This window comes from Rattus norvegicus, chromosome 18 (genome assembly GCF_036323735.1).
Source record: "Rattus norvegicus strain BN/NHsdMcwi chromosome 18, GRCr8, whole genome shotgun sequence".
Lineage (NCBI taxonomy): Eukaryota > Metazoa > Chordata > Mammalia > Rodentia > Muridae > Rattus > Rattus norvegicus.
In genome coordinates, this window is record NC_086036.1 from 62,530,467 (window position 1) to 62,555,045 (window position 24,579).

Here is a 24,579-nt window from a genome sequence, read left to right on the forward strand (position 1 = left end):
AGGCTCACTGATTGCCTGAAGGGAAATACTGCTCTGCTGCCCCTGGGAGAGGGGGCGTCTCTTCTTGGCTTAAAATTCCTTCAAATGTGCCTGTCTTGTTTTTGAGATTGATTTAAGTGGGCAATAAGAACATTTTCTCGACTCGCTCACTAAACCCACGGCATGCAATAGGGTTTAAAGGCAAGCAGGGGTTGAAATGAATGTAAGCACATTTGTTAAGACTTAGTTTAAGACCCCACATAATTTTGTCATGTCACTAGAACACCATTTAAATGACGTCAAATAATTCCATAGGGGAAGATACAATATTGTTATGTTTGTAAGTCCTATCATTATGATCATGGTCTGGGTCTATCATCTATTTATCTATCATGTATGTATGTATGTATGTATGTATGTATGACTTTATCATCTATCTATCATTTATTTATTATCTATTATATTATCTATCATCATCTATCTATCATCTATCAATCATCTATCTATCATCTATATATCTATCATCTATCTATCTATCATCTATCTATCTATCATCTATCATCTATCTGTTATGTGAGTGTGCATGTGTGCCATTCTGTGCATACAGAGATCAGAAGAAAACTTATGGAGAGTTGGTTCTTTTCTTCCTCCACATCAATCCCCAGAGTTAAATTCAGGTTTGTCAGGCTTGGTGGCAAGATACCTCCTGAGCCATCTCTCGACGATGAGCATTTATGCCCCGCCCCCTTTTCCAGTGTTGAGGATTAAACCTAGAACCCTATGCATGCTGGGTAAATTCCCCACACTGAGCTGTATCTCTAGCCGCTGGAGCTAGTTTGGTGCAGACTTGGTAATTCATCTGACTAAGCTCAGACAGCTATCATCATGTGGCAGAGCCAGGACCAAGCTGAGTCTCGGTGGAGCCCCATAGTTCTTGTCATTTTGATCCTACAGGTGCTCCTAGGGAGCGGTGAAAACAAAATTTCACTTAAAGTTTAAAATTTGTATGAGAATTTCAAACACAATCTTCTTCTTCTTCTTCTTCTTCTTCTTCTTCTTCTTCTTCTTCTTCTTCTTCTTCTTCCTCTCCTCCTCCTCCTCCTCCCCCTCCTCCTTCTTCTCCTTCTCCTCTTCCTCCTTCTTCTACTTATTATTATTATTATTATTATTATTATTATTATTATTATCACTAATCATTTTCTCTAAGAAATATCGTGATTGATTCAAATTGAATATTTTCTAATGAAGGAGTGTATCATACTGGTTCATCCACATTCCCTAGTGAAGGACTGCGGTCACATTCCTAGTGATGGAGTATATCACACTGGTACTTACCTGCCTTGGTGACACAGAGCACTGAATTGGTGATGGTGAACGTATAATAAACATTCATCCAGACAAGAAGCTAAAATAAGTAGGAATCAATCTTTTTTCTTGAAAACCTCAAGTCATTTGTTTAGCATGACTGGGTTTACCACATCAAAGTATTTTAATTAAAGCTGTATCCTCACTTCAGCCAGGTTGATAATTCTGTCTAGATTGACTGACTCCAGTTAATAATGTGCGGCCTCAGTTAGTAACATTTCAATTTAGAATTACACTTCAGAATTTGAGCGATGTCTCGCCAAGATTTGTATCCCCACCACTTAATTGGTTTTTATGGCTATCAGACCTCCTCTTCCAGCAGATAATGGCAATCTTCAAAATAAACTGCCCAAAGTTTGCCTTTCCTTTTTTTTTTTTTTTGCCTAGAAATACCTTTCCTTTTTTTTTTTTTTTGCCTAGAAATACTAATGAGATTCATAGAATGCTTTCTTCCCTGTCAAGGAATAGATTATAGCCCAGTGACCCTTCTATAGAGTCTCACATGTCATACAGCAACGATAAAACAGACCAGCAATAAAGGTGAATATTTGCTGCCCTTTAAGACAGGTCTATGCTGCTACGCTATTGGAATAGTTTTCAGTTCTCCCCTAATCAAACAAAGTGATTTTTTTTCAATAAAAGAACTAACTGAGGTAGCTTTTTGGGTTGATTTAGATATGTCACCTGCATCTAAAGATTGGAGAAATATCACTGGTCAGAAAGTCCTGTTACAGAAGGGCATGGTACATTTATTCTAGAGTTGGACCACCTGAAGCTGATATAATAGTTCCCAGCACCAGCTGAATATCACTCAAGATGATTTGAGTTTTCCCAGACATCAACTTCGGCTAAGCCAAGCAGGAGGAAATAAATAAAATGATGTGCCAGGAAGATGTACCTCAGTGCATACATCTAAGGCTCAAACTAGTAAAGTCTAAGAGACAAGGCTAGCGAGACCTAGATGTCCAGCACTGTGTCCCCTTTCTGTCTATTGTCTTTATGAGCACTTATTTCTTTGAGGCGAGGTTTTCCAGATGGTGTCTAACCAGCAATAGATGTACTAGCTTACAGCTGTGATCTAGAGAAGAAAAGCACTGTCTCCACTGCCTCTGTACAGATCCCAGAAGGACACTCTGACATCTTAGGACACATGTACTTTCAATATGGAGGTATTTCAAAAGAGCGTGGCTACACACAAGCGCTATGGAGCTACGGCACTTTCTGACTACTTTTGTGAGCTGACCTGGAGATGTCACTGAACCAACCTGAACCTCTATTTCCTTATCCAGAAAGTGGCAAGTGTCATGATACAGTTTATAGTGTTGAGCAAGACAAGCTTCCAGCTTGGATCTCCCCATCCTGAAGAGGGGTGATACGGGCTGGATTGAGTCCTCTGAAATTCACATGTGGATATCCTATGGCCTTATGCTTTAAAATGCATAAAACCCTCTTTGTTTGAGGTTGGGCTTCCCACAAGGCAGTTAAAACAAGATGAGGCTTTTAAGATGGGCCACAATCCACACGATTTGTCTCTCTAAAAGAAAAGGAAGTTTTGTGTCATAGCGAGATACCAAATATGCCCAGGACACAGAGGAAAGAAGACAGTGGTCAAAGAGTAGAAATATGCAATCTACAGGGCACCGGCTGCAGAAAGAAACCAAGCTCTCCTGCTCCCAAGGCTCAACTCTCCAGAAACGCATCTTTAGTTACCAACTCTGTGGGATTGCCTCAGGCAACTTCTAGCAAATTAATAGTAAGAGCCTTGTCTGTGTGAAAATTGGAAATCCTCTATTTTTTTCCTTTCAGTCAAATATGAAGACATTTTCAGTAGCATTCTGGTTTTGATGTTTTCCTTCACTGCTTAAGCTTTTCTTATTCACACATTTGAAGCTTAGCTGGGTGAGGTCTTGCCCTGAGGTCACCGTTCCCTTATTCTATCAGGCTTTTCTCTGAATGTTTTATCTCCTTGGGCATTGGACGTATCTCCATTACAGTTCTTGGTGCTCCTTTTCTCCTCAAACTGTACATGTTGTATTTTTTTTCCTTGCTCAGCTAGGTTCTTTTCATTATAGACTTGCATAAGGGTGGCCATTAATAACCAACCAACACAGTTAATACTAGGCTGTCTTGAAATCCCCTCTGCCAATGCCATTCATCTAAAACTCATCAGTTCGGTGGCAGGCAGATTTTTTTGGAGATGGGCAGAAAGTAGCCACATTCATCACCGAAATATCACAAGAACAGTTTCGAAGCTATTAACTAAAAGTCTCCTCTGAAATCTCTTGAGCTTGGCCATCGTAATACACTTTCCTCTCAGCATCATTGACTCCCATGCTCCTATTGGTATGGCCCATTAATCCCCACTTAAATTATTCAACTGTTTCCCTAATCCAAAGTCCCAAAGTCAAAATAAGCAGCCAACAAGCAGCAGAGTCAGGCCTGTCACAGCTATGCCCCACTCTCTGGTACCAACTTCTGTCTTGGTCGGTGTTCTATTGCTGTGAGGAGATGCGATGACCATGGCAACTCTAATAAAGGAAAGCATGTAATTGGAGGCTTGCTTACAGGTTCAGGGATTTAGCCCATTATCCTCAGAGTGGGAACCCTGGTGGCACACAGCCAGAATGGTAGCCGAGAGCTCTATATCTGGATCCAGATCAGCAGGACGAGAGAGAGCCACTGGGCTCCCTTCAGTGCTGTCTGGAAGTGATTTTATATTTATTTTATCATCATCTCACATGGGACTCTCAGTAATACGCACTCCAAAATAATGTTCACATCAAAATTCAGTTTACGTTATCAATGTCACACAATCAGTTAAGATCTTCAGAAACACGGGGAAGTTTAGCTTCAGTCACAGAAGCTGGGGTTATAGTTCAGTGGTAGAGCATTTGACCGCACAGAAGCTGAATACCACTTTCAGCTGCTGGGGCAAGAAAAATGGAATGCTGAGAACTTTATAGGAGAGAGAGGGGAGCTGCTCTTTTTGATAAAATAATAGAAACAGAGAATGTCCATGTCACTAATGTTTCCTCTCTGTCTTTAGATTGCTGGCGTTATTATATCCAAAACATTCACGACTCCAGCCAAATAACACTATGCATTTATTCTGCACCAGTGAAAGACTTTAAAAATAAACAACAAATGGAAGATTAGACGTTTTAACTTACAAGAAGCATTTTATTCTATGCCTAAACAAGCATTTCCTTTTATTTACTCATCTTTCAAATCTGCCCTAAAAATGTATTTTATATTTTAACATTTTTTTTCAAAAGAATATTTTCTGAAACCAGCACCCTTGAGTTTATAAACTTCTAGTGTTCAGTCCCATTGTAGACTGACAATATCCAGTGTCCTATATAGACTAGCAGTACTCAGCCCTGTACAGTCCAGGAATGCTTAGATCTCTGTATAAAGGACAGTATTCAGACCTCTGTGTAAACTGTACTGCTCAGATCTCTCTATAGATCATCAATATCTCGTGCTCTGTATTGACTGACAGTGTTCAGATCTCTGTAGACTGACAATTCAGTCCTCTGTATAGACTGCAGGGTGTCTCTGCATAGGCCTGCAATGCTCAGACCTCTTCTCAGACGGACAACATTCAGATCTCTGTGTAGACTGGCAAAGCTTAGTCCCTCATATCGACTGATAACACTGAGTCCTCAGTATCGATCGGCAGCGCTTGGTCCCTAGATAGACTGGCAATTTTTAATAACCTTGGGCTTAGTTCAATTTCTATCCACAGTGTGATATGCCATTTTTTTGTTTTAATCATATAAGGAATGAGAAGAGAATCTTGAAGTGAAGACTTCAAGAATATGATTATAAGTTGATTATTTCTATTAAAATCATACCTCTGTCAGTTGTAGCATTTATGTAACTCAGATTATTTTAAAGCTTCAATTTAGTGTAGCTTTATGCAGGGCTTGTAGGAGGAACCAAAGGGAATAGTGACAGTGGTATTATAATTTAAATTTTCTATTGTATTACACTTAATAGTAGCATTAAAGATAGGAAAATTCCTTTAGAATATTAAACCTATTAGAATTAGAACATATTAGAAACCTTTATTGTGGCTCCCCTATCTGTGCTTTCTTCATGTTGACAATCTCACAGGAAGCAGTGTCCGATTTAAAATGCTGCCGTGACATGTATTATCAGAGAAAAGGTTTGAACTGTAGGCACCAAGACTTAGGAACTGGATGGAGACAGGTGGCCTCAGAATGGGTTCCCCTTGGTTGATGCTGGAACTGAGATCTGATGAAGAAAAGAGAAGGACTAGTCGAAAGAAAAGCTTGGTTGCCACAAGAAGAGTGCAGAGCAGAAGAAACTTGCAAAAATGACAAGGGGGATTGGGACGTCACCTCAGGCTTCATAATCCATTTCAGAATAATGTTAGAATGCTGGAGCGGGGTAAAGACAGAGGTCTTTAGATGGAGTCAGGAAACCTCTACACATGCTGAGTCCCACAGCAACAGGTGAATCCATACTCTGGACTTCCTTCCTTCCTTCCTTCCTTCCTTCCTTCCTTCCTTCCTTCCTTCTTTCCTTCCTTTCTTCTTGCCCTCCTTCCTTCTTTCCTTCCTTTCTTCTTGCCCTCCTCCCTTCTTCCCTTCCCTTTTTTGTGAATAATCAACTACTTCAATTTCTCTCTCTCTCTGTGTCTCTCTCTGTGTCTCTGTCTCTGTCTCTGTCTCTGTCTGTCTCTGTCTCTGTCTCTGTCTCTCTCTCTCTCTCTCTCTCTCTCTCTCTCTCTCTCTCTCTCTCTCATCGGAAGCACTTAGCTTGAACCTAAGACTTTCCATATGCTTGGCAAGAGCTTGACCATCTTTCAGATTTCGAGTTGGTATAAGCTGCCACTGGACTCAGTCTAGAGCCTGTTGTGACCCCGAGTTTTCCACCTTTCTGTTTCAACCTCTTGATTTATGGTACTGTAGGCATGTGCCACCCACCGAGCCCGGTGGCTCTCTTCTGTTTCTAAGCGATGAGCAGTTGGGGGTATGATATGATATCTTGATGCAATGCATATGCACACCATGAATTACACCAAGTAGTTTGACTCCATTATCCCCGAGCTTTAAAAGAACTCCCTCTCTCATGAACATGTTTTAGATGTTTGCAGGAATGTCTTCTAAATCTAGGTGATCCACTGAGCCACAGTTAAAGAAGTAGTGCATGGCGCTCTTTGAAAGCTTTAGAATGTTGGAGGCAAGGAGACTACAAGGGTCGTTTAGGAGCTTTTTCTTCAGTTAGAGAAGCTGAGGCCAAGGGACACATTGTATGATTTATAACAAATTTTAGAGCCAATAGAGAGGTACGTATCTCTTAATTTTTATTCTGCAACTTTCATTTGTCCTGGTTGGCTTTAAACTGTCAACTTGACATAGCTTAGAGAGCTGATGGACTGCCTAGACCAGATTGGCCTGTGGGCATGCTTACTAAGATCGCCTTTGTTGTTAATCAGTGTAAAAGGGCCCAAATCACTGTGAACTGTACTACCCCTAGGTCTGTACTTCTGAACTGTATAAAAAAGGTGGCTGGGTATAAACCAGTCCTTGGCTCAGCTAGCCAGGAACGTTGTATCATTCTTTCTGTATTGCTTTGGCTATGAGGTGAGGTCCTCGGTCAGTGGCATTGCTGCATGAATTACAGTTACACAGAGGGAATCCAGGACCATGGTAATGGGGAGCACATAGCAGGCATGCATGCCTAGCATTGGAGAAGTGGGTGAGAGATTACACGTTGAGACAGCCACAAAGCAGAGAGAGATACTAATTGTGAATGGCATGGGGTTTTGAAACCTTCAAGTCCACCCCCAGTGACACCACACCTCCTCATCCTACCCAAGCAGTTCCACCAAAGGAGCAAAATTAAAAATATATGCGCCTATGAGGGCCGTTCTTAGGTAGATCGCCACTACTTGTAAGCTGGAAGAAATTCTTTTCTCCTCTAAGTTTCTTCTGGTCACAGTCTTGATCATGACAACAAAAGAATAAAACTAGACCATAATCCTACTCTCATCATGCCCTGGTTGTTTTTTTTGTTTTGTTTTGTTTTGTTTTGTTTTGTTTTGTTTTGTTTGTCTACTTGATACAAGTTAGGGTCATCCGGGAAGAGGGGACCTCAGTTGAGAAATCTATCAAATTGGTCTATAGGAAAGGCTGTGGAGAATAGCTTTCGATTGGTGATTGATCATTGAAGATTGATGTGGCGGTGCCAGCCATGGATGGGCAGGTGGTCCTGGGTTGTATATGAGCAAAGCTGAGCAAATCACAGGGAGCAAGTTAGTAAGCAGCATTCCTCCATAGCCTCTGCTCCAGTTCCTGCCTTAAGGTCCTGCCCTGACTTCCCTCAGTTCCCTGGAATCTAACATGAAATAAACTCTTTCCTCTCTAGTTGCTTTTGACCATGGTGTTTCCTCATGGCAATAGAAAGCGAACTACGATGCACTGCCATTACAGGGTAGCCTACTTTAAAGGATTTACTATTTCCTGAAGAGCTTCTATTTATCCAGTTCTGCAGTCTCCAAAACGTGACCAAATGTGCGGAAAGTTGAACACGTCTGGATCTGGTAATGATATCGATAACCATCTGCTGAAGTATTTACACTACTGCAATCTGTGGTGGCAGATTTCCAAACGGAACAGAAGCTTTGACTCTAGTCTGCTAACACAGACAGAAATCTCTTAAAACCAGCTTAACAAGCAGCCAGAACGGCTTTCTTGCCGCTAATCACGGTTGGTAGGCAACTTTGAGGAAGCGTAGTGTAGAAAACTAATCGTCTCAGTCGATATACAACTTGAGGATGTTTCAAAACGCCACTCTTCTGAAAGGTCACGTATGCCTTTCCTGTGTTTGCATTTATATTCGCTTTAACCTATTCACGAACATCTTTCAAGTTGGTGGCACAAAGCAGCAGGCGGGGGTGGGGAGGTGGTCGGGGGTGAGTGGGGTTGGGGGGGAAGTTGAGTTGCAACTGACATCATCATGTGTCCCAGATCTATTCTGTCACTCCCAAGGTCGAGTGGGGATCTCCAGCGTGCTTCCTTGCTTTTAGAAAGGTCACAGGTTGTTTTCATTATTTCAGCGTGGACTTTGCTTTTCCTTCCTGGTCAGCAAAATGTCAGACTAATGTCTTCAAGTACTGTGGTTAGACGTGGTGGGCGAGCGGCTCAGACAGTCCACGGGTACAGAAGTCATTTGCTCAAGTGAAGCACTTGGGGGGTTTCTTTGACTTACTTGTGACAGATTAAAAGATTTTTATATAAAATTTGTAAAGGATGGTTATAGTAAGCATTCTAATTAATTAATTATATCGTCTAAGATGAAGAGCAAACTGACACACTGGGAGGTTTTTCAAATATTCATCAGCTCTTAATGTTTACCAAATCTTAGAAATGTTTACAAAAAAATTGGCTTACAAAAACAGGGCTTTTGTGTCAGCTTTTTATTAAATGAGCAGTGTTAAAACCTGTGACTATATTCTCTAAATACTGCTTCTGTGTTTTCCTCTTGGGCATTTACATAGTGAATATAGAGCTTTTCATACTGGGCAAAATCAAATCATTTTATAAATTTGGTCCACGATACAGAATTTCATCATGTTAATAATCTTCTGTCTTCTAGATTAATGATTAAATAGACAATTGCCACTAATGAATTGTCACTAAGGGGAAATGATGGCAGTGTTATATTTCTTAAATTCAGGCATATTTAGAGATGGTTAAAATCTTACCGAGATATTTCCTAGTGATAAAGATGATTAGTTTTAATTCTAAGAAATATACTGGTAAAGATAATTTTTAGAACTTTCTTGAATACTGTTTATTTACTCTGGTACCTTTCAGCTTGGGATACCTAGACTGAAACTCTTCTAATCAGAACTGGAGTATTTTCCTCTTCCATCTGCTTTCTTTACTTCTTTAAATGTAATATTTTATTATTTTAATATTAAATATAGTACTTCAATACTCCATCTATTTTAAAACATCAGTGAGCTCTATTTGGATTGCTAACTTCGACCATGTTTATTTTGAACTAGGTGATCCTACTCCTCCCCCAACAGAACGACAAAACACACATTAATTTACTAACATGTGCAGAACATAGTTATATCTATTTTAAATTGATAAGAACACACAACTACATTATTTCCCCTTCCTCCTCTCATTCTGCCATCTTGATCCCTCTCAAATTCATACTTCTTTTTCTTTGTCATTGTCACACACACCACACATACACATGTACACATACACCACACACACATTCACATACATACACACACTCAGCACACACACCCCATACATCACACACACACACATACCACATACATATACACATACACACTCAACACACACACCCCACACATACCACACATCTCATACACACACAGATACATAAACACACACAATCCACACATATACCACACACACACATACCACACCACACCACACACACTATACACACACAGATACATAAACACACACAATCCACACATATACCACACACACTATACACACACAAATACATACTCACATAAATACACCCCCACACAAACACATCATACACCCCCCCACACACCCACACACACCCACACACATCCCTTCCCCACAGTCATATCTCTCAACTCATCACAACCAGCTGAGTCCAATTAGTGTTGCTGTATATGCAAGATTCAGGCCTAGTCAATCAGTAGAGAGAGACTAAAATTTGGGTTCAGACTCCATTTTAGAGAACCTGGCTTGTTTTGTGTGTCAACCTGACACAAGCTGGAGTTATCCCAGAGAAAGGAGCCTCCCTTGAGGAAATGCCTCCATGAGACCCAGCTGTAAGGCATTTTCTCAATTAGTGGTCAAGGGTGGGTGGGATCATTGTGGGTGGGGCTATCCCTGGGCTGGTGGTCCTGGGTTCTATAAGAGAGCAGGCTGAGCAAGCCAGGGGGAGCAAGCCAGTAAGCAGCACCCCTCCATGGCCTCTGCATCAGCTCTTGCCTCCAAGTTCTGCCCTGTGTGAGTTCCTGCCCTGACTTCCTTTGGTGATGAACAGCCGCATGGAAGTGAAAGCTATATAAACCCTTTCCTCTCCAACTTGTTTCTTCGTTATGATGTTTTGTGCAGGAATAGAAACCCTGACTGAGACACTGACCTAAGTTTAAACTCAAGGCTGGTAACTAGCATTAGTTTTCAAGTTACCACCCAACAAAACCCAAGCCTAGCTCCAGCCTAGGATAAACCCAACCAGACCTGCATTTCCAGGTTAATCTCTCCCAAAAAAACATACGTCTAACACCAGTCTCCAAGTTATTTCCCCCAACAAATTCGCATCTCCACGTTACAAGCCGGCCTAACAACCACCAATTAAGAAGAAATCAGAAGTTCAGTTTAAGGTTTGGCTCCCAGCACCAGCCACATATGCTAAAGGCCACAGTAGCACACCCACTAGATGTTTACCAGGCTAGAAACACTCAACCCTTGTTGCTGCTTTCTATAAAACCTTGCCAAGATGAGTGTTCATGGCTCATTTCCATTACAACTGTCTTGGGGGTTGGCAGCGGACTGAACCTGAGCTAGCTCTTTTGACCCTAGCTAGTGTGATTGCATCAGATCAGTTTCTGACTGATTTTTCAGGGTTTACGACTACTGCCTTGATAGCACAGTAGTATATAACCAATTAGGGGGCTAAGCCAGTGGAAGACAAAAATCTCCCACCCTTGGCACTCCTTGTCTAGTGGTGGGGCCTGTGGATTTCCTCCTCTTATATTAGCATGCCTGTTGGTTTTGTCCTTGTTCAGGTCCTGTTAAGGCTTTCATTGTGTTGGGTTATCATGGGTGAAGCTACCCCATCATTTCTTGGAGATGCAATCTAGTAGCAGAGTCCTAGACTTCTAACTCTAACAACCTTTCGGTTCCCTCTTTCATGCTGTTCCCTGAGCTTTAGGTGCAACTGAGCTGTTGATGGATCGGCTGGATCTGGGTATCACATGATCATTTGTTTTCTGCATTTTCATTTGTTGTGGTATTATTGTTTTTGTTTCTGATGAGAAAAGAAAGAGCTTAACTTTCAATGGCCAAAGAGTAGAGGCCTAGGGACCTCAGTGTGCTCATAACTCAGCCTACCTCTGCAGTCTGTTAAGAATTTAACTGTAGACTATGAGCAACGAGGGAGGAGAAGGCTAAAGATGGAGACAGGCATTCCTGGTTTTTCTGGAAATGGTGGAGGTCTTCTATGGACCCCTGTGCAACCTCCTTTCTGTCCTTTATGGCCCAATTTGCCAGTCATGGTGGTCGGAGTTGTTTTTAATGGTCTCTACTTGCTGTAAAGAGAAGCTTTGTTGATGAAGAATGAGACCTACACTTACCTGTGGGTGTAAGGAGAAGTACGTAGAATGCAGATAGGAATTAGCTGGGTTTTATAAAGTGGCCACAGTAAGTTCTCACTTGAGATCTATAACTTCTAGCCAATCCTGGTAGTTGGCTACATTTATAGTATGAGTCATGATTGTCCTTTTGTTGAGTGGACTCATCCACCTAGACAGATGTTGGTTTCTGTCAAAATCTGAGTGCCACTATTGGACCCTTAGTGATACCTTGCCAGGTTGGTCATTGCTGTAGTTCATAGGCATCGTTGTAGTTGCCCAAAGAGGGAAACAACAAAGTCTCTGACTTCTCATGATAACACTTTCTTTCCTTCCTTCCTTCCTTCCTTTCTTTTTTTACAAGTACAGTGTTTTGGTGAGATGACCTCGGCTGTAATGCTGGGTCAAGTCTTGGTTTCCATTACTCAGAGGCTCTACTATGGATACAGCTTTGAATGGCAGTTTTAAATGACTTAACAAAGTGAGACTGGCAACCAGTTGAAACCAGAATTCTGTGTTGTTTTCTTTTTAATCATTATTAAACATTCTTTATTCATTTCTTTGTATTCTTTCCTTTTTTATTTTGGTGGGTTCAGCGAAGTTTGTTGATGGTTTTAAAGAGAGTAGGGAGGGCTCCCCAGGCCCCTCCTGTTATTATGGGGTCTGGGATGGAAACTGTGAGGGAGATGCTCAGTGTTGGGGGGTCAGGTTGAGATGGGGACTCCTCAGCAACTGAGGGCCTCTCTCTTGCTCTCAGTGTCCTTGCTGGACTGAGGCGGGTGGTCCAGGGTTTCTTACTCCTTGGAGGCCATGTAGGCCATGAGGTCCACCACCCTGTTGCTGTAGCCATATTCATTGTCATACCAGGAAATGAGCTTTACAAAGTTGTCATTGAGAGCAATGTCAGCCCCAGTAACAAATGTAGAAGAGTGGGAGCTGCTGTTGAAATTGTAAGAGACAACCTGGTCCTCATTGTAGCTCAGAATGCCCTTTAGTGGGCCCTCAGATGCCTGCTTCATCACGTTCTTGATGTCATCATATTTGGCAGGTTTCTCCAGGCAGCATGTCAGATCCACAACGGATACATTGGGGGTAGGAACACCGAAGGCCATACCAGTGAGCTTCCCATTCAGCTCTGGGATGACCTTGTCCACGGGCTTAGTAGCACCAGTGGATGCAGGGATGATGTTCTGGGCTGCCCCACGGCCATCACGCCACAGCTTTCCGGAGGGGCCATCCACAGTAGTTTGAGTGCCAGGGGGCTAAGCAGTTAGTGGTGCAGGATGCATTGTTGACAATCTTGAATGAGTTGTCATATTTCTCAGGGTTCATACTCATCACAAGCATGGGGGGCATCAGTCAAAGGGATGAAGATGATGACCCTTTTGTCTCCACCCTTCAAATGAGCCCCAGCCTTCTCCATGGTGGTGAACAAACCAGTAGACTTCACAACATACTCATCCCCAGCATCACCCCATTTGATGTTAGTGGGATCTCACTCCTGGAAGGTGGTGATGGGCTTCCCGTTGATGACCAGCTTCCCATTCTCAGCCTTGACTGTGCCATTGAACTTGCCATGGGTAGAGTCATACTGAAACATGTAGACCATGTAGTTGAGGTCAATGAAGGGGTCATTGATGGCAACAATCTCCACTTTGCCAGATGCAGAGAAGTCAGCTCTGGTAACCAGGCGCCCAAAACAGCCAAATCCATTCGCACCAACCTTCACCATCTTGTCTATGGAACGAGGCTGGTACTGCATGAGAAAAGCAGCTATCTCTGGAACAGAGAGGAGCAGAAAGCCCTTTGTATTCTTTCTAATAGAATTGGTATGTATTAATCTTTTCTAGTATGGTAGAAGACCTTTTAAGACAGAAATCGCTTCTATATTTCTTTCCCCACAGTACCAACCCATTGATTTAGCTTCAAGAAAATGTATGCTTCTCAAACCAAAGTTCACCTAAAAGCAAGCTTACAGAACACAGCTTTCATTTTAGTGTGTGTGCGTATGTGTGCATATATGTACATGTATGTATATTTAGGCACTACTGTGAAATAGAGCCAGTCTTGTTGCGGGTTGTAAGATTATAAATATTTAAATACAAATGTATGCATGTGTGTGTCTTTTTTTTTATAGATATAGGACATTTTCCCCACTGTCACATATTAATGCTGTCAGATATGAAATAAAACATTCAGTTAGCAATTGGTTATTTCTTCTACTCCAATCAAAATATTATTTTGATTTTCTCTTATTTTACTCTTCATAGTCTTAATTTTCTCTAGGATTCTTTAGAAAACACACTTCTTGTTTCATCTGTATGTAGGTGACGTGGTTAAACTAAAAAGCATCAGAAAGGGTACATTTAGTTCAAACTTGGAATGAGTAACATGCAGATGGTAGATATAATAGTTTCTAGAGTCCCCTGAGTCTGCTTGTAAATTAATGCCCTCAACATTTTCATTATAACCAAGAGTTTTGTTCTAGAGCCAAATTACTTGGAATCTAACCCTGTTCCTGCTCTAGTTAATGTGGTCATAGGGACAATATTGGACCTCTCTAGGCCACTAGTGGTCTCAGCCTTGGTATTCTGAAATAGACTAGAGGTAAGAATAAAATGTTAAGAAAAGATCCTGGCTCTTACAAAGCAGGAAGTGAAACTTGTTTGTACTTTTTTTTTGACTCTATAATTGACACTACTGTGATTAAGTTTGATATAAACATATTTCACAATATTTCAGGTGTTTTTTCTTCTAATTTTCTAATAACAAGTGAACAAGGGCATTATGTCTTGCCAAGTGCCTGTTATGTCCCTCAGTACTGAAAATCAGTAAAGAAAATGACAAGATCCCTTATAAATAACTTTATTTAATTCTCAGTTTTGTCTTAATATTTGTTATATTATATTTAGTATTTTTATTTCTGACCCCTTAAAGAGGAATCACAGGAGTATAGATTTACAGCCTTTAAAAATCATGTATTTGAGGGATGATAGGGGAAGTAGATATAGAAATGCACTCCATATATGCATGGAAGGCTCAGAAAACAGGTAAGAGCCATGTTTTAGTAGTGTAGTTAAAAAGCATACAGTCTATGGCTCTTATGCACTAGCCATTGTAGTTAACTTCAGAATGGATGGGCAAAGTAGTTAGTAATTCTCTCAAAGAACTTAGTAACTAACCCTTGCAAAGACAGCCCTCCCTTTGGCTAGTCCATTGTTAGTATACAAGTTTACCCTTTCACAAATATTTGTCTTGAACTGCTGCTAACCGATTGCTATGTTGCAATGTATTTATCAATACACAAGTACATAAACACTCAAATGTTAAATTATTCACAAAGAAAATAAACAGAAAATAGGCTAAATCTAAAAAAGGAAGCATTTATGTCAATGGTCTCCTCTCGTTGGTAAAGTAAACAGTTCCGGGGCATTTGTTGATCTTCGGGTTACACTGCAAATGTGTGAAATTAGTCGTTAAAATGTGACTTTTTAAATTGTCAGAGAGGTGTCAGGATTTCTGTACCAGTGCTCTTTATGATCGCTAATACTGTCAACTGTGACTGCGACATACATGCGATCAACACTGACACTGTCTACTTAGGCCGTTATCAACTGTCTTAACTGGTAAGCAGGCGGCCTTCCTGAGAATGTAATTGCAATATTGTTTAAGTGTGTTCCAAAGGTCAAGGAGAGATTTAGTCAGTGCTGATAATCTAAATTTCAAAAAGCTTAATGTATGTTTTTGTTTTTCCTGACAAAGACTTTACAGCTATTTTGAAAAAACAGCTAAATTGCAGTAATTCTGTTACAACTTGGAAATGAAATATTTATGATATATGCCATTGATGCTTTTAATTATTTTTAATTTCTTAGTACAAACAAATAATGGATTACATTATTGCTTGATTAACATTGTTTGACCCATTGAATGATATTAATGTCATTAGGATTGTTAGAAAACCACAAAATTTTCTACTCAATTTTTATTTCAGATTAGCAATAATTATATAGTAAAACAATTCTTTGTTTATCTGGAATCGAAGAGCCAAGAGTGTAGCTGAACGATAGGAAAAGGGTTTGAGTCCTAGTAACACTCACACATTGAATAAACAATCTCCTTTGTTTGCTTGCTATGCATGGCCATGCTATGATGTATCAAATCTAAAAGGAAACATTCACTTTCAAACAGTAGCACATATTTCAAAGTAGATCAGTCATTGCTCTTGTGACTATACCATTGCTATTGTTGGTATAGTTAGGGACACTCAGGGATCCCTTGAGGTTCCAAATAATTGCAATGGGTTTATTTGACTCTAGAGCTTTCTCTCATGTGCTGTCCTATGAAGAAAAGGGCTCCCCTTCTACTTGGTCACATTGGGCTGCTCCTGGGCTTGGCATCGGTCCTCCGCAGCCACCCACCACCTGAAGCTTCCAGCCTCTCCACTGTGGATCCCCGCAAAGGGAGCGAGCTTCAGGCCTTGGTGAAGATGTATAGGCAGGACCCAAGCGTCCTGCACACCGAGGAAATGTGCTTCCTGAGGGAGTGGGTGGAGAGCATGGGGGTAAAGTACCATCTAGAGCTAAGTCAGAAGAAAATACTAAGGAAGAAAAAAAGAGATGAGATGACAGAGGACAACATCAAGACAGAGGAGCCATCGAGTGAGGAGAGCGATCTAGAAATTGACAATGAAGGTGTAATTGAACCAGACACTGCTGCCCCTCAGGAAATGGGAGATGAAAATGCAGAGATAACTGAGGAGATGATGGATGAAGCAAATGAAAACAAGGGGGCTGCCATCGACGCTCTAATTGATGGTGAGCTCCAGGAAGCCATTGACTTGTTCACAGACACCATCAAGCTAAACCCTCGCTTGGCCATTCTGTATGCCAAGAGAGCCAGTGTTTTCGTCAAATTACAGAAGCCAAATGCTGCCATCCGAGACTGTGACAGAGCTATTGAAATAAACCCGGATTCAGCTCAACCATACAAATGGAGAGGGAAAGCGCACAGACTCCTGGGTCACTGGGAAAAAGCAGCTCGCGATCTCGTCCTTCCTTTAAACTGGATTATGACGAGGATGCCAGTGCAATGCTGAGAGAGAAGTCCAACCTCGGGCTCAAAAGATTGCTGAACATCAGAGAAAGTATGAGCAAAAACGTGGAGAGCGAGAGATAAAAGAACGAATAGAAAGGGTGAAGAAGGCTCGAGAAGAGCACGAAAAAGCCCAAAGGGAAGAAGAAGCCAGGAGACAATCTGGATCTCAGTATGGCTCTTTTCCAGGAGGTTTTCCTGGGGGAATGCCTGGTAATTTTCCTGGAGGAATACCCGGAATGGGAGGGGCCATGCCAGGAATGGCAGGAATGCCTGGACTCAACGAGATCCTCAGTGATCCAGTGGTTCTTGCAGTCATGCAGGATCCAGAAGTCCTGGTGGCTTTCCAGGATGTGGCCCAGAACCCATCAAATATGTCAAAACATCAGAACAACCCAAAGGTTATGAATCTCATCACTAAATTGTCAGCCAAGTTTGGAGGTTGATCATAATGTCAAAGCCTTTGCTGAATGAAGAACAGCTTAGCTCACTGACTGGATGTGGCAATAATACAAACCAGTGTGCCTCTGACGTCACCGGAGAGCTGGGGCGCTTCCAAGATAATCGCTACCCTCTGCATCATATGCGGCTGAGGCATTTTACAGTGGTTTGCCACTAGAGTGTTCGTTCAGATAATGTTTGCCTACTAGGAATTACAAACTGAAAACATTTTTCAACCTTAAACATATTCTTTTAAAAATTTAGGGGATGTCAATTCCTACATTTTTCTTTAATAATCTTTTTTGGGTTTTTCCTTCTGAGTTACAGGGCGAGGAAGGTGAGTGTGGATGATTTACTGCTTTCATGAATGAAATAAAGATTTGTTAGTGGGAAGCAAATAAAACACATTTAAGTTGGAAAAAGAAAGAAAGAAAAGGGCTTCGTGTTATTGTGATGTAGTAGATCTTCATTTGTCTGTTAATGGAAGACGCCGTTATCGCTAACCCCCTTGCTGAAATCTAGAGGGACCTCAGATTATCCTGAGACACCTCCAGTAAGACATGGCCGAAACTTAATGTGTCACCTTTCCACACCGCATGATGTGATTCTGTCCATCTATTTTTCATTCTGGCTGATGTGAACAACCATCTACAGACATGAAAACCGTGTCACATTTATTCTTCTCTATGTGCGCCTCTCTTTTCTGTTTTTGTAGAGTCCTAAAAACTCTGCTGTCATATTTCTTGTATGAAGATATCCTTTCCAACCCCACTTTGGGATAAAAGAAAACCGTGGTCCTACTGAAGACAAAGCAGAGCTGGACGTCAGAAGTGAGAAATGACACCGGCATTTGTGGGTGTGGTGCCCATATCTAGTTCTAAAATCAAGCGAAGAACCCCTCACATTTTCTGATGCTTGAGTCAAAAAATTAGTTCACTAAATCTCCAGCAGGAGAAAGTTTTTCCTTAAGTTTTATGGTTTGTTTAAACGGAAACTGCTGGCTGTACAAAACAGCCCTGAACTAAGAACCAGTAACTATTTCAGTTTAATATAGTATACAGTAACATCTGGCTTTTAATCGATTGGATAAATCATTAGCACATTAAATTACATTTTTACGTTTTCTGAAAAAGTCGTGCGAACTCAATGCTGTGTTCTCATCAGAGACTGGTAAAACTTCCGTGAACAGACTAGCAATTAACTTTATGAGACGAATTAAAACTTTTTATTAACGCAAAATTAATCTGTGCAAATTAGGATTCTACGTCTCAAAAGCTTTGTGAAGTACAAATGCGGACTTACTTAATCGGACTGAGGATAGAAATGCCGCAGAGAATGTAAGCTCCAACATAAATATGTTTTAGTTAATGAACCTTTGGCAGTATTTGCATTTCTGGGCTTTTGGAGGAGGCTAAAATCTGGTTTATTATTATTTTTTTTAAAGTGCTATGACAAGTTTAATGTATGAAAAAGAGATTTGGGCTATAATGTGGTGGAAGGCTATGAAGTGTGCTCAAGCCACATAGTTCAGGAATCAATGCATCTGGGTCGTGAAGAACCCAGTCTCTTCTTATCCAGCCATTTCGCTATGGGAAACTTGAAGTTCATCACACAATGGTTTCCTTCTTTTTTTTTTTTTTTCAAAGATTTATTTATTTATTTTGTATACAAGTACACTGTAGCTGTTTTCAGACACACCAGAAGAGGGCATCGGATCCCATTACAGATGGTTGTGAGCCACCATGTGGTTGCTGGGATTTGAACTCAGGACCTCTGGAAGAGCAGTCGGTGCTCTTAACCACTGAGCCATCTCTCCAGCCCTTTTTTTTTTTTAAAGATTTATTTATTTATTTTGTATATAAGTACACTGTAGCTGTCTTCAGACACACCAGAAGAGGACATCGGATCCCATTACAGAGGGTTGCGAGCCACCATGTGGTTGCTGGGATTTGAACTCAGGACCTCTAGGAAGAGCAGTCAGTGCTCTTAACCACTGAGCCATCTCTCCAGCCCAAAAATGTTGCAGGTTCTTTTTTTTTTTTTTTTTTTTTGGTTCTTTTTTTTCCGGAGCTGGGGACCGAACCCAGGGCCTTGCGCTTCCTAGGCAAGCGCTCTACCACTGAGCTAAATCCCCAACCCCACTGAGCTAAATCCCCAACCCCGGTTTCCTTCTAAAACACATAATTTCACTACCTAAGTTTCCATTCTTAAGTGGCATACTCTGTCTAGAATCAAATTGTTAAGTCTTTATATGAACAGGATATGTCGCTTGTGCAGATTGGATGTGAAATGTCGTCCTAAAGGCTTGTGACGCTGAAGGTCTGGTTCCCAGTTTGTGGATAACAATCACTTAGAAGTAGTTGGTGTTTTATGAATTAAAGACAACCAAAGCATGCCGAATGTTTCCAATCTAACCAATGGATTAATTCAATAACAGATTTATAACTTGATGCCATTATTGAGGAGGATGGGAGTGGGGCCTGGTTGGAGGACATAATGTCTCTGATCGCATGCTTTTGGAATGTATCATATCCCTGGTCTCTTCTTGCCTTGCTATCTGCTTTCCAGCTGCTATAAGTTGAGCAGCCCTTGTCCATCCTTTCACCGTGATGGCCTGGCTGCTTCACCGCAGGCTCAAAACAATGAGGTCATCTGACAATGGCTGTCACCTCTGAAGTCATAGGAGCCTAATGAAATCTTCCCCCCTTAAGTTGATTTTCTATTTGCTGATTTGCTATTTGTCACAGCGAAGTTGCATTAACCTGGCTGTTAACATGGCAACTAAGTCAAAGCAAAGTCATCACAGGAATCTCTGATTTGGGATAGCTTAAGACATAATTATTAGAAGAGACTTGAACACGAAGACGCAGGATTTGTGAGATCAGCCACAGTGGGAAAAGCCTCAGAAGAAGCCAAACGTGCTAACTTCTTCATCTTGGCCTTTTACCCTCCAAAATACTTTATTCTTTTCCAGTTTAAGCTTCTCAGTCTGAAGTATCATGTTTTAGTCATGAAGAGCGTATCAAGTGATACGAAACGATCAAACTTTCTATGTTCAGAAACATATAACCTTGAAATTGCATTAACTGGAGGAGCTGCGCTGGAAAATTGATAGTGGCCAACGGCTTGTTGAGCAAGAGAGACCAAGAGATACCTTCATCATGTCCCCCTCTGAGACTCCTGGATATTCATTTTAAATACTTGACCAGGCACACCTTCCTGCTAACCGTCACTTTGACTTTGGGGTTGTCAGCAGAATAACTTCTCTTATAAAACTGTTGAAGATTTCTGTAATAAGGCAATCTCCACCCGCTCTCCCATACTGTAAATACAGAGCGAATCCCTTTGTTAGGGTCAGACAGAAGACAGAGGGATGGGAAGGAGAATTCTAATCAGGCTCGCTTTTGGTCAAACTACTCCAAGAGGAAGTTGCTTTGTTCTCATTTCTTTATTTTTATTTTTTATCTTTATTAACTTGAATATTTCTTATTTACATTTTGATTATTATTCCCCTTCCTGGTTTCCAGGCCAATATCCCCCTAACCCCTCCCCCTCCCCTTCTATATGGGTGTTCCCCTCCCCATCCTCCCCCCATTGCTGCCCTCCCCCCATAGTCTAGTTCACTGGGGGTTCAGTCTTAGCAGGACCCAGGGCTTCCCCTTCCACTGGTGATCTTACTAGGATATTCATTGCTACCTATGGGGTCAGAGTCCAGGGTCAGTCCATGTATAGTCTTTAGGTAGTGGCTTAGTCCCTGGAAGCTCTGGTTGCTTGGTATTGTTGTACCTATGGGGTCTCGAGCCCCTTCAAGCTCTTCCAGTTCTTTCTCTGATTCCTTTAATAGGGGTCCCGATCTCAGTTCAGTGGATTGAAGCTGGCATTTGCCTATGTATTTGCTGTATTCTGGCTGTGTCTCTCAGGAGCGATCTACATCCGGCTCCTGTCGGTCTGCACTTCTTTGCTTCATCCATCTTGTCTAATTGGGTGGCTGTATATGTATGGGCCACATGTGGGGCAGGCTCTGAATGGGTGTTCCTTCTGCCTCTGTTCTAAACTTTGCCTCTCCCTTCCCTGCCAAGGGTATTCTTGTTCCTCTTTTAAAGAAGGAGTGAAGCATTCGCATTTTGGTCATCCTTCTTGAGTTTCATGTGTTCTGTACATCTAGGGTAATTCAAGCATTTGTTCTCATTTTTTAATGTGTTATCAGCACCCTTCACATTGTAGAAAGGAATCTGCATGCTGCTGATGACTTGATTCTTCTGGGTTAAGCTTTAACCCATCTGGTGCCTGGAGAAGAATGTGAAGCTCAGTGGTTAGGGAGCATACGAACCCTGTTGCTCAGAAAGAGATTGAGAACTCTTTGATTGTAACTCAGAACAAGTGCTGTAGTCTCTAACAGCTGTAGACACTGCTTAGAGTCAAAGCTCAAGTTCATGCAGTGGATCATCAGGACCATACAGGCCATTCAACCATCACTGACCTCCAGCTCCTGATCTATTCGTAGAACTCTTCTTAAACCATCTCTGTGCAGCCTCCTGCTTACTTCCATATATCATCAACATATAGCAGATGAATTTGTGCCTCTACAAATCTGTCCCATCTTCCTGATGTATTCGTCCTCTGGCTGACTACATGGTTAACAGGCTCACCTTCTAAGACTCTAGTCCCCGTCAGTGAGCCTTCTCCCACTGCATTATTAAAAACTGGAACCCTTTGTCTTGTATTCCCATTCTCTCCCCCTTGTGTTATGTTTTTCATGGTTGACAAGGCTCTCTGACAAAGTACATATTTTTGAAAAGTAGACAGAGAACCCAGTGACATCAGGGGACATTTTGCTGGGTTTGTCATTGTACTTGTGATTAAGGTGCCTAATAAAAGTATGTGCTCTGATAGATGAATGAAAAATAGACTGAGAAAGAAACCGGAAAACATCAACTTTCACAATAGCCTCATAAAAATTAAGATAGCTTAGGGTAACTTTAACCACGTGAAAGACTTATATAAGAAACAATTTTGAGACATTGAAGAGAGAATTTTTTTTTAAAGCACAATCAAAAGATCATGATTTGTGATTGATTTAATTATCTTCTGACTGTTGATAACTTACAAATTATCTCCTTTATTTTCATCTTTCCATCTAGTAAGTTAGAAAAGAGTACCACTCCCAATCAGGCATGAACAGAAATTCCAGTTATGACTTTCCGAATGGGCATTTAAGGACAATTCTGAATTACAGCTTAGTCTTAGATAAGAGAAGATTTAAAAGGCCTAACTTGTTCTTAAAAGCATTTTAACTTGTAGATCAACTATAAAGAAGTGTTAAATACTCTTTATTTGATATCATACATAAACCACAGTAAATGCCTTTCAGTGGTGAAAGGCAGCATCATTGATGTAGGGAATTCTAATTAAAACAGCACTGTCAAGAATAGTTCCGTCCTGGTGTTTAGCATTGCCTGTCAGAGGCCAGTTTACACACACTGAAGCACGGGTGAGTCTTCTTGTTTCTGAGACAGTGACAGAATTTTCCCAGGATTTGAACATATTCATATACCCAGTTATATAAATCTAAGTATAAAACCATTCAATAGGTTTGAGGCAACACCCTCATATTTATGGAAAGGAAAATATTACTAATTAAGTCCAATCTTATCTTGAGAAAGGGAAAGCAGTGATAACATGTATTCAATTGGAAGTGTTACTTTAAAAAAGATCATATCCACTTTATGACAAGTCAATTTTACTTAAATCGGGGCTGTCCAACAAAAACATTGTTAGCCATTCATGATCTGAATTTGGTGTATGAATTAAATTATGGTATACATTAAAAGCCATGAGACATTTGTTTTGTAATAAATAAGGCAGTGGAATTATTCATTAGTAGCCTTTTTAAGATAAGCTATTAGGTCTGCCCTTTCTCCCTTCTTCTTAATTCCAGCGAAGATCATTTTTGTTCCAGGGATGTACTTTTTGGGATTTTCCAAATACTCCATCAGGGTATCCTCTCCCCAGGTGATACCTTTGTTCTTGTTGGCATCTGTGTAAGAGAATCCAGCAGCCTGGCCTGTCTTCCGCCCAAACAGACCATGGAGGTTTGGTCCAGTCTTATGCTTGCCTCCTTTTTCCACAGTGTGGCACTGGGCACACTTTTGAACAAAAATCTTCTTGCCTTTTTCAACATCACCCATTTTAAATTCGGTCCGGGCTGGTCAACACCACAAAGGATCAGACTCTTAGGGAGACGTCCCGCTCTCTCTGAAGAGAGAATTTGAAGCAATATTTGAATATAGAAAGATCTCCCCTACTCATGGGTTGCTAGGATCACTGTTGTGAAAATGGCTACCCTACCAAAAGCAATCTGGAATCTAAAACTCAATGCAGTCACCTACATAACTCTTCATAGATCTTGAAAAGATAACTTCATATGGGAACACACACACACACACACACACACACACACACACACACACACACACTACGTCTATAAGATACGACGGTCCAAGAGTGATGTTGTTAGGAGTAACCAATCACTTTCTGATAGGACTTAAGGCTTGCTACATGAAATGGAGCCTATGTCTGACACTGTTCATGTGGCCAACAACCTGAGGCTGATTAGAAGAACAACGTTAAGGAAAAGCAAATAATATTGTTCTGATAAAGGAGCGTAGGATTAAAATGTCCCCCAATTACATTCTGCTATACCTAGAGGGACTAGTTCAGCCATCCTCGGAGAAGTTTCCTCCCACAGCAGATGGGAAGACACACAGAGACTCACAACTGGGCAATGTGGAGAGTGAGACACCTTAGAACATTGTATCCTAATGGTCTATCTTCATCAAATTCTTCCTTCAAGGCTTAGGGAGCTCTGCAGAGGAGGACGTGGAAAGATAGTAAGAGTCTGGTAGGATGGGAGACGCCAAGGAAAGAAGGCCTTCCAGATACAATAGTACTGACTGACACTCATAGGGACTCATAGAGACTGTGTCAGAATGCGCAGGACCTGTTCAGTTTCAAGTCAGATGTAGTCCCAGGGCTAAGAGGGGACATGGACATGAGCCCCCGTTCCTAACCTAGCTGTCTCCAACTGTCAATCACTTACAAAGGAAAAAATAAGTTTTCTCCAAGAGTCTCACTGGGTATAAACCACATTTATGGGTAGGCCTTATGCCTCAGCAGTAGATGACCAACATGAATTGAACTCAAGAATGTTTTTAAAGATCTTTGCCTCCCAGTGTTTCGTTTGAACATTTTTTTCACCTTGCTGGGCTTTTGCTTGTATATTATGGTATATGATTTTGTGTTTTTATGTGTGTGTGTGTGTGTCTGCATGTGTATATGTTTCT

At 41.2% G+C, this 24,579-nt stretch overlaps 2 protein-coding genes and 2 pseudogenes across 2 annotated transcripts; 1 reads left to right on the forward strand and 3 right to left on the reverse strand.

Moving 5' to 3' along the window:
- Positions 1-12,423: 12,423 nt before the first annotated feature.
- Positions 12,424-13,124, reverse strand: LOC134482972 (glyceraldehyde-3-phosphate dehydrogenase-like). The gene is made up of 2 exons (XM_063277669.1): positions 13,083-13,124; positions 12,424-12,921 (listed from the first exon to the last, which is right to left on the reverse strand). Exons 1-2 carry the CDS (start codon positions 13,122-13,124, stop codon positions 12,496-12,498), a joined length of 468 nt encoding a protein of 155 aa, XP_063133739.1. The 3' UTR covers positions 12,424-12,495.
- A 47-nt stretch (positions 13,125-13,171) lies between these two features.
- Gapdh-ps56 (Glyceraldehyde-3-phosphate dehydrogenase, pseudogene 56) lies at positions 13,172-13,433 on the reverse strand. Its single transcript, XM_063277663.1, has one exon. The coding sequence runs from the start codon at positions 13,431-13,433 to the stop codon at positions 13,197-13,199; it is 237 nt and encodes a 78-aa protein (XP_063133733.1). The 3' UTR covers positions 13,172-13,196.
- A 2,610-nt stretch (positions 13,434-16,043) lies between these two features.
- On the forward strand, positions 16,044-17,277 carry St13-ps1 (ST13, Hsp70 interacting protein, pseudogene 1; annotated as a pseudogene).
- Cycs-ps9 (cytochrome c, somatic, pseudogene 9) lies at positions 23,107-23,424 on the reverse strand (annotated as a pseudogene).